The following is a 14,999-nucleotide window of genomic DNA, read 5'->3' on the forward strand; positions in this document are numbered from 1 at the left end:
GTACTTGAGGATTGACAATTTAGAACAATGCTATGTAGTATGATGATTAAAATAATCATTTATAAAGCTTCATATCAAGATCCAAAGCTGAAAAGATGCTTTTAAGTTCAGTGAACACATTGTGAACATAGTAAAGTCTTGTCAGGTGGGAATTCACTGGTGGAATTTCTCTAACAATAACAAGGCACAGTCTACATTCTAGAAAATAAAAATTTGATGTTGAAGTTTTTCAAAGTTGATGTGCTGCTTATTCAAAGTGCCTGCTAGGAGGAATTGTTTTTCTGGGTATAAATAATAGCAATAATAATGATATATATTCTAATATATATGTATATTACACACATGATAAATCCTATCATCAGCTGCTTTATGAAAAGCACTTAACCACACCAAGGGTTTGAGGATCTAAACTTTTATAAAATCATCAAGAATGATGTTTGAAGATCATTATATGATTTTTATATAATATTTACTGGCCACGTTCTCTCTTTCTGCCCTCTTTTGAAAGGAAAAACCAGTTCTAATTTATCTTAGCTTTATCAACAGGAGAAATTCACCAAAGCTCAAGTAAACTTCAATGATATTTTGATTGATCTATTTAGTGGATGTAAATTTGGCCCACTGAACTAAATAGACTTGTTTGGCTTTTTTGTTTGGCCACTCTTTTATAAAACAAGAATTGGACCCTCTTTTATAAGATGAGGATAACATAAGAACCTATTTCTAGAGTTATCCTGAGGATCAGATAAGTCAATATAGGTAAGGTCTGAGATGCCGTAGACATTACTTGAGAAATCAATAAAAGAAATAACAAATAATGGCGACAGGAGGACCAAGGATACCTGCTTAGCTATTTTAAATTATTTCATTATTGTTTTTTATTATGATTTTACAAATTTTATTTAACAAAAATTTTAAAAATTGGGGTAAAATATACATAACCTAAAATCCACCATTTTAACCATTTTTAAGTGTACTGTTCAGTGGGATTAAGTATCTTTACATTGTGTGCAAACAGCACCACCATCAATCTCCAAGACTGTTTCCATCTTCCGAAACTGAAAACCTGTACCCATCAAACACTAACTCCCCTGACTCTTCCTCCCCTGCCCCCTGGCAACCACCTTCTACTCTGTCTCTGAATTTGGCTACTTTAGTGACCTCACACAAATGGAATCATACAGTATTTGTCCATTTCTGACCAGTTTATTTCACTCAGCATCGTGTCCTTACAGTTCACACACATTACAACACTTGACAGGATTTCCTATAACGTTCCATGGTATTGATGTGCCACAACTTGTTTATCCATTCATCCATTGCTGGGCTCCTGGGCTGCTTCTACCCTTTGGTTATTGTGAAAAATGTTGTTCTAAACCTGGGCGTGCAAATATCTGTGTGAGTGCCTGCTTTCAGTCCTCCAGGTGTCTGCCCAGAAGTGGAAATGCTGAATTAGATAATAATTATATTTTAAATTTCCTTAATAAACTTCATCTTAAGATCTGAAGCAACAGTGTGTTTATGTAGAATTAAATAATGATGTTTTATTAAAATGAAGATGTCATAAAACAAATTTTAAAAAATCCATTGTTTGCAAGTGAATTCAATCCCACATGCTATAAACAAAGTGTGTTTCATTTAAAAATGTTTTAAATATGTAGAATATGAAGAGTTGAGAGGCTGTGATTGTTCTTTTAACCTTTAGTGATCAGTTATTGCTGTCCTGCTGCCCACAGGAAATATGAGGCTATCTGGTGGCCACTAAAGCACACTGGCAATATAGCCTCAGTGTCTGTTTAATTAGAAAACAACACAAAACCCAAGCCCTCTTACCCCAGAGAAAGTTGCTGTTCATAGCTAATCCAAATCTCAGAGTTCTGTTTTCATAATATTGACTTTGGACCAATTTCTTGCTGAAATTGGATAACACTAGCAATTAGGGATATTTTTGGTAGGTATGCTCAGGCAAGCTGAATTAATGACCACTGAGTAATTCAGTTATTCTGTCAGTTTGCTGAGGGGTTGAGCTGTGGGATACTTTGTAACTCTTGGTGAGTAAGTCTTCTGCGCTCTTCCCAGGAGCTGGGACATTTCTGGAAAGTCTGCTTTGAGCCTATGTTGACCGCTTGTTTCATGGATAAGGGACGGGGGCAGGCAGAGTTAACCGACCTGCGTGAGCACCCCACTTGACCCAACCAGAATCACCACAAGAGGACACAGTAGGAGCTACGACTGCCCCTTTCGAGCAGAGAAATGACTTAAGGTCCCACCATCCTGTGGACCACAACGGGGCAGTGAGGAAACATATCATAGTGACATATTGTCATTAGCTCATTTTACTTTAAATGCTCCACGAGAATTCTGTTTTTAAATCATCTCCTAGCAAGGAAAACATCAGCCATGGTGTTGGTGGAAGCCCGATCAATGTATCACAGGAAGCCGTTCTTGCTCCTGGACAGAGCTGCTTGCCAGGAAGAGCATGGCAAGCCGACTCCGCGAGCTCGCCGGCACGTTCAGCCGGCAATCCTTGGCTGTTTTTGTTAGACGCACCTTAATGAACTGTGTTGTGTGCTGTCAGCCATGGGTGTGTGCGTCCAGTTCTAGGTGGAAAACCACCCAGGAGTTCAAAAACGCTTTGAAAATATGTGATATCAGGTCAAGGTGTGGGGTTTCATGATGACAGCAAAACACTGAGCATGGGCTCTGGAGTCCAATCTATCAAGGGCAAATCACCAATCAGCTGCAAGCCTCAGTTTCTTTATCTATTTAATGGGGAGAATAACGGCGCCTCCCCCCGAGGTCTGTGGGTGGGGCTAACTGGCATGACAGACAGAGAGTGCTTAGCTCAGTGCCTGGACCGTGGTCAGTGTTCACCAGCATTATTATTTTTATGCTCTTCCTTTTGTAGTAAAGTGGAGATGAAAGGGAAATGTGGGCTTTCTATCTATGCAGTTCTATTGGAATCAATTCCTTTTTCTTTAAAGGAATATTGCCTATTTGGGGGGGGGGGGAAGGTAGGTGCCTACAGAAATGTATTAACTTGGATTTTTCTTTTCTTGCATAAACACGAGTTATTCCTATCCATTTTAGCAAATACCTAGAAGGATGCCTCGAACCTTCCAGAAAACTAGATTTGGGAGCTAATTGGGGCCTATTTCCCAGCTCTGGAGAGCTGCCCTCCAGCTCAACATGGTGACACTTCACAGAAATGGAAAAGGAGAAAGACATTTCGGTGTCTACCTGAGCACCGGACCCCTTGGGCGATGAGCCCCCACATGAAGTTGGCACAGTATTCACACCAGTGCGGGCCTCGGAATGTGTGCACCTGCCATCCAAAAAAGAAGAAAAGTGTCAGAAAATTCAGAGCCATTTGGAGGCGGTTGGCCTCAGACATGAAACCAATACATGAAATCCAGACACAAAGGCCTCCACAGGAGCGAGCATCCCTCCCTGGTCTTCAGTTGCAAACAGACCAGAGAAAACAGAGATGCGCTTTGATCTTTGAAAATCTTACACCGATCAACCATGGCCGGGGCCAGCATTGGAAAGGAATGTGGAGAAACAGTAAGATTATAAGGCCATGCTCTCAGCTAAAGCCTGAGACTCTCACCACCCCAAACAAGGCACCGGGGTGGACAAACCCGAGGTAGTCCAAGCTGGCCGCTGCAACCTGTGTTTAACTCAGCAAGTTCTGGAAGTCAAAATGCAATTACTGTGTGTGTCCTTTTGATCAAAGTGGCCCATCTGTAGAATATCCAGGCAAGTATAAAAAAGACATGATTATGGGATAATTGAAATGTTTTAAGGTTTTCAGCCACTTCCAAAAAGTCATTTTAAAAAATCAAGGAGTTGGCCAAAAATATAGGGTCCATATTCAGCAAGCCCTGGTGTGGCTGATGGATGTATAAGCTGGAAGTCCCTTCTGGTTGACTGTGAGGGGAAGTCTCATTGGCTGGTACCCCAGCCAGAGCAAACGAGCTAGGTGTGACTAAGGAACGAGAAGGCTAGGGTGGCCAGATGCCAGAGTGTGTGTGTGGTGTGTGGGGGGGACTGGGATGAAGGGGAAAGTAGGAAAGGGCCTTGAAGGCTTTATTAATGAGCATGGATTTGGTTTTAATCTAGCTCCAAAAGGAAGTACTTGAAGGACTTTAAGTGGGAAGATGATTTTCAACAAGTGATATTTCAATCTGATGTATTGAAATGGATGGAAGAATATTAGTCGTGGAAAAGATTCAGAAACCAGGCCATAGTTTCTAGTTGAGAAATACAATAATAGAGGCAAAGATCAGGATGGATTTGAGATATATTTGGAGGATAGAATTTGCAGGACTTGATAAAAGAACAAATGGGGTCTTTGAAGGGGGGAAGAATCAAGAATGATGCCGAGACTCTAGCTTTACAAACCAGGTGGATGGTGATGCCATTGCCTGAAACGGGGAAGATACTCTTTTAGGGGGAAGAAAATTCAGAAGTTCAGTTTTGAATAGTCTAAGGTTAAATATCACTAATATCTTAAGTGTGAGGTTAAGCAGAAATTCGCACACATAATTCAATAGCTCAGAGGAAGCGTGAAGGCAGGCGGTATACGTTTGACCATCCCTGACAAATAAATGGCATTTTAAATCATGTGAGTAAATAAAAACTGTTAGAGATACAGCAAAGAAAATGTAAAAAACAGCCCAGGCCCTCAGTGCACCAGCATTTAGAAGAGAGAACCAATAGAATAAAGTGTCGCAGAAGCCAAGAGGTGAGAGGTTTTGGGAAGGAGTGGTCAGCCATTGAATGCTGAAAAGAGGTCAAGTTAATTAAGGACTGAATATTGATTCAGACACATGGAAGTCATTAGCAACCTTGGCAAAAGCAATCTCCTTGGATCAGTGAAGACAGAAGTCATATTCAAGTGAACTGAGTTATTCAAATAAATGGGAGGTATGCAAGTGGAGAAATGCAAAGACAAATTCATCAAGAAATTTGGCTGTAGCCTGACCATGCGGTGGCGCAGTGAATAGAGCGTCAGACTGGGATGTGGAGGACCCAGGTTCGAGATCCTGAGGTTGCCAGCTTGAGCGTGGGCTCATCTGGTTACAGCAAGGCTCACCAGCTTGGACCCAAGGTTGCTGGCTTGAGCAAGGGGTTACTCGGTCTGCTGTAGCCCCATGGTCAAGGCACATATGAGAAAGCAATCAATGAACAACTAAAGTGCCACAAAGAAATTTGGCTGTGATGTCCAGCACAGCAACAAGATAGCTCCAGGTAGATATAGGGTCAAGAGAGGATTTTTTTTAAAACTAATGGATGGGATACATTAGGGCATAGGACATGTTGACTTGTGGATGAGATCGTCACAACAGGCAGAAGAGACCAGACATTCAAAAGAGAGAGAAGCAAAAGAGTTACGATCCTGAAAGGCTGAGAGATGATGACATTTAGGGCACATACAAAAGCAATATTCAAAAAGAGAAACAGTTGAGATTTTTCCAGAATTAGCAAAAGACACATCACCTCCAGATTTAGAAAAGCTCGATGAATCTCAAACACAATAAATAAAAAATAATTTACACCTACGAAGATTACAGTGAAACCACAGAATACCAAAAGACAAGCAAATCCCTAAAACAGGAAGCTTGCTAAAGGGAAGCAATTAAAATGGAAATAGACTTTTCCTCAGCAAAAAGGGACACGTAGATTATGGAATAATTTTATCAAGTGCTCAGAGAAAATTACTGCCAACCTAACTTCTATACCTACCTAATTAGCATTCAAGAGCAAGAGTGAAACAAAGATATTTTCAGACAAACTCCAAGAGTTTCCATTCACAGACATTCACTCAAAGACATACCAAGAATAACAGACTATTCAAAATTGAAGGCTGAAAATTAATATGCTAAGTATATACTCTTTATAAAGTTAAATGACAAAAGTAGAATAAAACAACAGAAAAGATTATTTTGCAAAATATAATGAAATAGAAAGAAAAATAGAAAAAATAGTAAAAAAGCCTAAAAAGTGACTTTAAATAAGATTTAGAATATAGGCAGACCTTGGGCAAGAGTGGTCAAAAGAAAAAGCACAAATGGTAAAAGAGAAGATAGAAATACAGATACAGTAAAGATATAAAACAAAAGCCTTGAGAATACCAACTTTATACCTACAAAGTTAAGTTACATGAAATGGATGATTTTTAAAAGAATATAAATGATCAAAATGACTCAAAATAATATTAAAAACCTAAATTTAATTTAAATAATTAAATCTGTAGTAAAACAATTACCCAAATAGTCACTGATCCCAAATGATTTTTTTAAGTTTTATCAAATTTTTAAGAAGCAAATTATCTCTAGCCAATACAGATTATTCCAGAACAGAGAGAGAAAAAAGAAAATTTGCTTTATGAAGCTAATATAACCTGGATTCAAAAACTATATATAAGAACAGTACATAACAGTAAAATTATAGGTCAATTTCAACTATGAATACAAATATTTTTCAAAAAGATCCTACTGAATATAGCATTATATTTAAAAAAATGTCTTGACCAAGGAAGGTTTATTTCATGAATTTAAGGTAATTGACATATTGCTAGAATTCACAATAACAAAACAAGAGAAACCACATAATCATCTAAAAAATTTGAATACCAACAATCAAGTATAATTCAACATTTACTCATAATAGCATTTAATGTGCTAAGTATAGAGGGAACCCTCCTGAAAATAGTTGATTAAAGGTATCTATGTAACATACATAATAAACATCACATTTAAATATGAAACATTGAAAAAATTTCCCTTACGATCAGCAAAAAGATAAGTCTGTCTGGTATCAATGTTTCTCCTGAGAGTGATTCTATAGAGTTTAGCCAGCATAATAAAACCAGAAATACAATATATAATTGGAAGAAGAAACAATTTCATCAAGTTGGCTTAACAAAAGAGCAATATAAAGAGATAAGTAGCATTGCTATACAAAAATAATAACATTTTATTAAATAATAAAAATCAAAGACTACATTTACCACAACAGCAAAAATCTAAAATCATTAGAAAACAATTAAATAAATGCCATTACAGATATAAATAAGGAAATATTCTATACTCCTGCATGGCAATGTCCAGTATTATAAAAGTTAAATTATCCTCCAAAAGAATTGATGAATCCAATGCAATTTCAATAAAAATCTCCATTCCACGTTGGTTTGCACAATAGTTGACAAGATGACCTTAAATTCCATATGAAAGAATAGAAAAGAATAGCCACAATATTTTGAATAAGTGGAAGAATGTAGGAAAACACATCCAAACATAGATGAAGATTTCTATAGTTACAGAAAGTAAGACATCATGCAGGATGGTGGTGAGTGGGAAGGTCAGAAACCAAGTCACACATATAGATAGACTGGGTACATCCCAGAAATGGCGTTACATACGGGTGGGGGAAGGATGTCAGAGAGATGAACTATTTTCTCTTTCAACCATCTGTTCACCCTCTCGTTTATTATTAACTCATTTATTCAACACTTGCATGCTGACTGCCTACTTTGAACCTGGCATTTTAGAAGTCCACAGATATCCAAAGTCAAAATAGATCAGAGGAGCCCAGACCTCCCTGTGCTCAAGGACCTCATCTGCAAGAATAAATAGGTAACATAAATAAATATCCTATGGTAGTATAATGGTGAGAATAACAAATGCTTCCCAAGAAGGCTGGGGAAAGTGATATTCAAACTGGGTTTTGAAGGGTAGATAGGAGTTCACCAGACTGGGAAAGACTGAGTTGCTGGGGAAGTGATGCTTGACTGGGGAGACAGAGTCCTTGAGGAGAATATTCCAAGAAGAGAAAACAGCATAGCCAAAAGCCAATGAAGGTAGGCTTGGTTTTTGGAAAACATTCTTTTCTTGTTAAGTCATGCTGGGGAAAAAAAAAAGTGGCCAAATTCATCTCTGGAACATCTCTAGTGCATAAAGAAATTACATGGAAAATCCCTCCATACCTTGGGGTAAAAATGGAAATGCGATATTTAGAAATTAGGAGAGTAGCTACAGCATTTCCTACCCATAGACCAAGTAAACCCTGGCCTGCTAAATGCTCGGGAAACACCGGATATGATGATCACAGGTTTTCTCAAATTTCACTTTCCCCCAGTATTTTAAAAAAGAATGAAACACAGCAAAATTGCATTTTATGCTTATCAGCCCCACCCATATTTACCAACCTCCTTTCCCATCAGTATGGCCCCACTGCCTGCGATCTCATTTCTCCAGCCAAGCAAAGAACTCCGAGTGGCCTCACATTCCCACAGAAATCAAACAAAATAGGGAGCGAGGGTAACGTAAAGTTAGTGAAACATTATTTTAGGCCCGCTGCCTAATTTCCTCTTTGTGATGGACCACGGTTTATTTTCATGGCTGATACAGTGTTCAATTTTCTTTTGGGTCCACAAGGACAATCTCTCAATAGGAGACTCCATAGATGTGCTGTGACACTCTCTCTGAACCCATTTTTATTTCGGGTTGAGTTATTACATCAACTATTCCGGTGAAATACTCCGTATCTTGAAAAGTCACTAGTCAGTTTTTTTTTTCTCCATTCTCTGAAGTTTATTGATTTTCAAGAATATCTTTTCAAAAAGAAGAACATTTTTGCAAACTTTAGGGCAGTACCTAAAATACTCTAGACAGGAAGAAAATACCCCAGACAGGAAGAATGTCTGTCCAAGACTATTATACTGGGCATGGTCTGCCTGGAATTCAAAAACCACACCAAACAGAAAGAGATGATATTGCAGAGATAAGGGATGTTTGACAAATCGCCCAGGAACGGCCATTTTATAAAAACAAGAGCAAGAAGAATTGTCAAGGAAAAGCTCAAGTGTTTCGCAAGGATCCCCTGACTTGACACTTTCTAAATGAGCAGGATGTTATTTGTCTCACATCTGTTGAGTCTGGAAGGCAGTTATTCCCCAGTGGTTCCATAGCAAATATGTTTTGATGGGTCAATGTAGATGCCGCCCAAGTGCACAATCAGCTCAGTCCAGGTTTGAGACCGTAAGGAGCAGCAAGTGCTATTTATGATGGGAAATTTTGCTTCTTTTTATACATCAGCGTTTCTCAACCTTGGCACCATCAACGTTTCGGCTGGGTACATCCTGGGGCATTGCAGAATGTTCAGCAGCACCCTTGGCCTCTACTGCCAGATGCCCCCTCAGCTAGAACCAACACAAATGTCTGCAGATATTGTCAACTGTGACCCTAGGGACAAAATAACCCCGGTAGGGAGTCACGGTGTAGACTAAAACCATACCATCTCAGTTTGTCATTTTTATTATTTATATTCAAGACGAGAATTTTCTTCTTTTACTTTGATTTAAAATGGACTCTGGGTAAAAGGCAGCTTTTCTTAGCTGCTTTATATGCATCTAGGAGGGGGCTTGCTGTGGTGAAGGTCGCCTCAGCTACAAGCCACTGGTTCGGGGCTCAGCTCGTCTAGTCTTTGCCCAGAATTACCTGAGGAGCTGCAGAGCAGGAGGGCTGGCCCGTGGGCAGCAGCTCCGGGCCTCCAGTCTCGGCCAAGCATTTTCCCTATAATCTACTGCATTTCCCAGAAGCATGTGACTCTGGGCTCATGTGAGAAACTAGGTTGAACTTGGGACTTTTCCCTCTTGCAAGATCAGATGAAATACTGACCTTGCAGTGAACCTTTTCAGATGTGAGAAAGATAGCCGAGGGGAACCACTTGGTCAGGGACAGGGACCCCAGGTCTTCCTGGGGGGGCCCGCTGAGCAGAGGCCACAGGAGAGCCCGTCTCTCAGCCTCAGGGCCACTGGCTCCCAGATTTGACTATTCAGAAGCTGTTCTAGTACATTGAAGATAGGGTTTAATTTCTAAAACTTTGACTGCCACATAGCTTTTGGGGAATCATCCCATTGCATGAAGTGACATCTTTTTTGGGTAGCGAACTTCCTCACAGAAATAGGAGGGCGTCTGTTCCAAAATTAAAAAAAAAAATTATTGATTTTTTAGAGAGAGAGAGAGAGAAATAGTGAGGAACACTGATTTGTTGTTCCACCTATCCATGCACTCATTGGTTGATTCTTGTATGTGCCCCGATCAGGGATCAAACTTACAACCCTGGTGTATAAGGATGATGCTCTAACTAACTGAGCTACCAGACCAAGGCTATACCAAATTTTTGACACTTCCTTGCTCAACTCCCCCCCCCCCCCCATTGTCTATTTCAAATTTTCTCAATCTTGGCACTTTGCTATTGGGCCGGAGGACTCCTGTGGTGTGGGCTTGTCCTGGTCACTGTGGGATGGTCAGCAGCATCCTTGGCTTCTACCAAGTGCCCTTAAAGCTCAGTCGTGAGAATCAGAAGTGTCTTCAGACATTGCCAAATGTCCCCTGAGCACCAAACCACTCTGGATGAGGGCCGCCCAGAAAGAAAGGGTTCACACCCTTATGCCACCTCTGTCTCCCTTGTACCTGGCAGTGCCTGGTATGTAATCAGCCCTCAATCCATATTTAAGAAGAAAATCGCATGTCTAAATAGTTTCTTCTTACTAGAACTTTCAAATATGCCCTACTAACTAACATGTACCGCAATCACTGGTGCTTTTTTTTCTCCCAACAAAACACAAAAGGACTGTTTCTTTGGACTTAAAATGCCAGAATCAGCCATTTAGTCATTTAGAATAGTCCCTTTGAATGATATGTTCTTTGGAATAGAAAAAACTCAGTGTAAAATTAATAACCGCTAAGCACTTGATGTGGGCCGGACTTGTTAATAGACGATTTACATTTGTGGGACTGTTTTGGCCAAGACACTTCTTGGGGTTTGGCTGAGCAAAGAGTTGCTGTTGGGTTTGCTGTCAGAGCCTCTCGCCTTTCCACCAGGTTCTGCTGGTTTGGAAGGATATACGGTGACAGTGTCCCAATATTTACCTAGAAACATGCCAAGGAGGTGTGAGATAAACTTTGAGTCATACGCTGGCAGGCAGAAGAGGCACTCCCTCACCTATGTGAGAACCTTGTCCAAGAATTGTTTCTCCACTTGCCCGAAATCCCGGCCACGAATGAGATTCCACTGGTTAAAGGCATCATGCTTTCGGTCTCCAAAGGACCCACTTAAAACTTGACCACGAGACTCATTAAGCTGTCCTTTTCATAAACAAGCCCTTTTGAAACTGAGCATGTGCTCTCTCTGAGGAGCAATAGCTAATCTTGTTCAATCACCCAAGAAAGGGTTTATGAATAAACCTGGTCGGTTTGTTGGGAAACAGGTGATATTTCAAGTTAATGATAATGTGCAGCGTCTCAGCAGAATGCAAAGCCTGGAGGAAAGGGTGGGGGCGGGGGAGAGGAGAAGCTCAGATCTTGGATCTGGGGCTGCCAGGTTTCTGCAGAGGGGGCCGGTGGGGTAACTCGGCCACCAGGAGCAATGAGGCGGGAGGCAAGAGAGAAACAAGGTAAAAGGTGGAGAGTTTGCCAGAGACAAATGTCACTTTCTTCCAGATGTGCTGAGGGCTGATCCAAGCTCCAGAATGACGCAGAACTGATGGTACACTGTAAAATACGGAACCAGAAGAATAGAGCTGCTTCTTTATAACCAGAGAGAGACCAAGACTGACTTGTGCTGCAGAATGCCTAGGCTTCCAGATATTAATATGGATAAGAACATCTCGGCTCAGAGTAGCTTCATGATCTACTTCAAGCGGAACCCAGTGGGAAGAGTTAGACATTGATGTGAGACTTTAAGGGGATTCTCCCAAACAGGGAGGAAAGGATTATAGCTAGTGTCTCTAAGCTGTCTACCCAGGAGGGTTTCTTTCTTTCATCCACAACCAGGGGACTGTCCACCCCCAGGCATCCTGGAGCCCCATAAGAATTTTCCTTCTTCAGTTTCATTCAGTGTCGTGTTCCTAAAAACCCTGGTCTTAGATGGTTCCTCCAAAGACGATGGTGTGTGTGTGTGTGTGTGTGTGTGTGTGTGTGTGTGTGTGTGAGAAGAAAGGCTGAATGAGAGAGGGAGGGGCAAGGAGTGACAGAGAACTAACCCCCTCTGGCTCCAGCCACTTATTCTTAAGGACGGTGGCACCAGCAGTACCATTGAAAGCCACAATCAGCGGACACAGCGATTCAAGGGCCTGTTACGTCTCAAAGACGTCCATTTAAAACACGGAAGAGAAAGGCTCCTGTCTGGCTGGAGTGTCTTCTCTCAAGACTGCCCTGGCCTCTGCCTTTCCTCCTTTCATTGGCTCGAAGTGAGAAGGGGTCACAGGGAACAGACACTGACTTTTCAAGCAAACATTTAAACTGCCATTTGTGTTTTTTTTAGTGATGAGCCATTGATATAGATCGTGTTGGCAACAGGACTATTTAAGAAAATCAGATTTAAGTACCTTTTTGTTTCAAATGTCATTTTCCATTCACAGATTGAAGACTAAAACACCGAAATTAGTTTTGAAAGTATCAATCATGTTTTTTACACAAGCTAAGGCACAATGTATATATATATAAATACATACATACATATATACAAAGAGAGAGAGAGAGAGGGAGAGAGAAATTGTTCCATGCAAACACATACCACATAAGGTATAATCCCAACTGTACCACAAAGCCAGAAGAATTGGAATTTTCAAAAGGAAGAAAAAGAATTTGCAAGTTCAAGAAGACCCACCCTACCACCCATGAGAGTGTGTCACCGAGATGCAAAGAAAGGATCAGGATTTCTGCCCAAAGGGAGAAAAACACACTGAGGTAAAAACACTAAGGAAGGTCAAGATAGAAAACAAGAAAAAGAAAAATAAACATACAGGCTTCTTATGCCCCAAATTAGACCTGCCACTATTCCGTGGTGGGAGAAATGTCAAGAGCTCTATAAAAATACTGCGATTCTTCACCCTCACCTAAATATGGAGGGCTGAACTATCCCATTCCTCCGTTCAATTATAGCATGCGAATGCCCGAGCGGCTTGCTTTCTAAAAACGGAAGCACGGCAAACGGACCAAACTAACACGAATGTGTATTTCATAGACACACATTTGTCCTGAGGAGGGATCAGAAAGCAACAGAATAAAAGAGGTTTCCCTGGCCAGCTCTGACAAAGAGCTGCCCTGGTCCCAGTAGTCATTTGGGCTTCTGGCCTTACAGGAAAGAAGAGTTTTTTTTTTAAAAAGAAGGCAATGCATAATTTGTCTTTCCTGCCTCTTCTTTTCATCCTGGATTCTCCACGCTTTCCAACTTCCAAGTCATCAGCCCACTTGCTGGGGTGAAACCTCTAACTGCATCCTGTCTCTCCCTCAGTGCAGAGCAACTCCAGCCCACCCCCACCCCCACCCCCACCCCCCACCCGGAGCCCTGCTTGGAAAACACACTGAGGGGAATGGAAATAAAGAAGCCGTCATTTTCTGAGGGCAGGCCGTGTCTACCAGGGCTCGCCTGAAATGAATGTAGCAGTATTCCCAGTTTACAAACACACGTGGGAAGAACCCACGTCGATTCCCACCCACTCGCCGTATCTGTTTGTTTGGTCTGGCGAGCAGGATCAAGGCTGCGACCCGAGGGAGCCCCGCAAAGCGGCCGGGGTGCCTCCGGCACCCAGAGCACAGACAGAAGCGACCGGATGGCATCGCCTGTCATCACTTGCTGTCACAGCTGTCCACACAGAAACCAAGGGAGCTAGCGTCCCTGAAAACAAAAGGCCCAACACAGAGCGTGAACCGGGCAACTGTTCTCACTTTCTGGGAGATGGCAGTACCCCCACTGCCACCTGGTGTGGAAAGTACTGCTCGGTGACACCAGAAGGTCGCTAAATGCCACAGATGGGGCATGCTGTTTTTCCTTTCAATGAACAAGCGGATCTGAAATGGGGAAAAAGGCCGAATTCTCCAGGACTAAGTGAATACACCTATTGGTGTATCTAGGCACCAGTTGCAAGAAAACGTTTTCTGAGGTCTCCAGTGTGACCCGGTCCAAAGCAAGTAGCTAACTGTGGGCGGGAAGGGAGCCGCCGTCTCAGTACTCTACATCCAAGTACAGGCCATGCAGAAGGCGTAGACCGTACTCATCCGCCTGCCCTTCGGGGACAGCGGAGGGGACGCAGAGGTTTGCTTACCTTAAAGTTGTGTGTCTTCTCATAGTTGAAGTGGTTGTCGTTGTGCGTGAGGGCGGCCCTCCTGACCAGGGAGGAGATCTGTGGACAGGCAAAGAGTTTGAGAGGGGGCCAGAGAAAGCCGCCGGTGACTCCCACCTTCACCCCCAGGGCCACGGCCAGCAGCTCCTGGCGTTTCCTGCCCTGCTTGGGCTTCCGGACCACAGCGCACTTTTTCTCATTTTCCAGCCACAGTTCCTCGGAGAACATAGCGTCCGGACTCCAGAGCCTTTCCGCGTCCCCTGAGGAGCCCGGGACGCTGGGGGCTGTCCGGTTCCGTCCGGTTCCGGGCACTGCAGCTACCCTTAGGCAGCAGACTGGAGGCAGCTGCGTCCCTCCTGTCTGCAGTGGCCTGGGGCATGTGACCTGGAAGGGCCGGTCTGGGTGATGGAGGGGGCTCTGTCTCTGAAGAAGGACAGGCCTGTGTGGTGCTATTTCCCAAGGCCGGCGTGTGCCTGGAACAATAGCACACATTCATGTGCACAGCAATCCAGATGCTGTGGCCTGTCAGCCACCGAGGAGTCAATGCGGGACGCAGGGGCGGGCAGCTCCCCCAGCACTGCGGGACCTCTGCTGCTCACTGGCACGTGTCGCACACGCACACACAGACACACACACACGCACACACACACACACACCCCCCTCTGATGTTCAAAGCCTGAGGCTGCATCCAATTATTTTGGGACTCCAAACCCCATCCCGGGATGTACTCCATCCAGCAGATTAAACCTTTAAACCCTAACGATTATCTAACCTTATAGGGATCAAGCTGGAGTCTCTTTAAAAAAAAAAAAAAAAAAAATCTGCCCCAGCACTTGAAAGTTCAATTTTTATTCATATGCATGCA

General features: G+C 42.5%; 1 protein-coding gene across 2 annotated transcripts in view; it reads right to left on the bottom strand.

Annotated features, from left to right (window-relative positions):
- Positions 1-14,999, bottom strand: part of CHN2 (chimerin 2) — a 236,342-nt gene that overhangs the window by 13,097 nt on the left and 208,246 nt on the right. For both annotated transcript variants that reach the window (XM_066354286.1, XM_066354285.1), the window contains 2 exons: positions 14,117-14,194; positions 3,241-3,325 (listed from right to left, as the gene is read on the bottom strand). In XM_066354286.1, coding sequence (XP_066210383.1) covers positions 3,241-3,325; positions 14,117-14,194 — 163 coding nt within the window. The remainder of the gene's footprint in view (positions 1-3,240; positions 3,326-14,116; positions 14,195-14,999) is intronic.

The sequence above is a fragment of the Saccopteryx leptura genome, chromosome 12 (genome assembly GCF_036850995.1).
Source record: "Saccopteryx leptura isolate mSacLep1 chromosome 12, mSacLep1_pri_phased_curated, whole genome shotgun sequence".
NCBI classification, from domain to species: domain Eukaryota; kingdom Metazoa; phylum Chordata; class Mammalia; order Chiroptera; family Emballonuridae; genus Saccopteryx; species Saccopteryx leptura.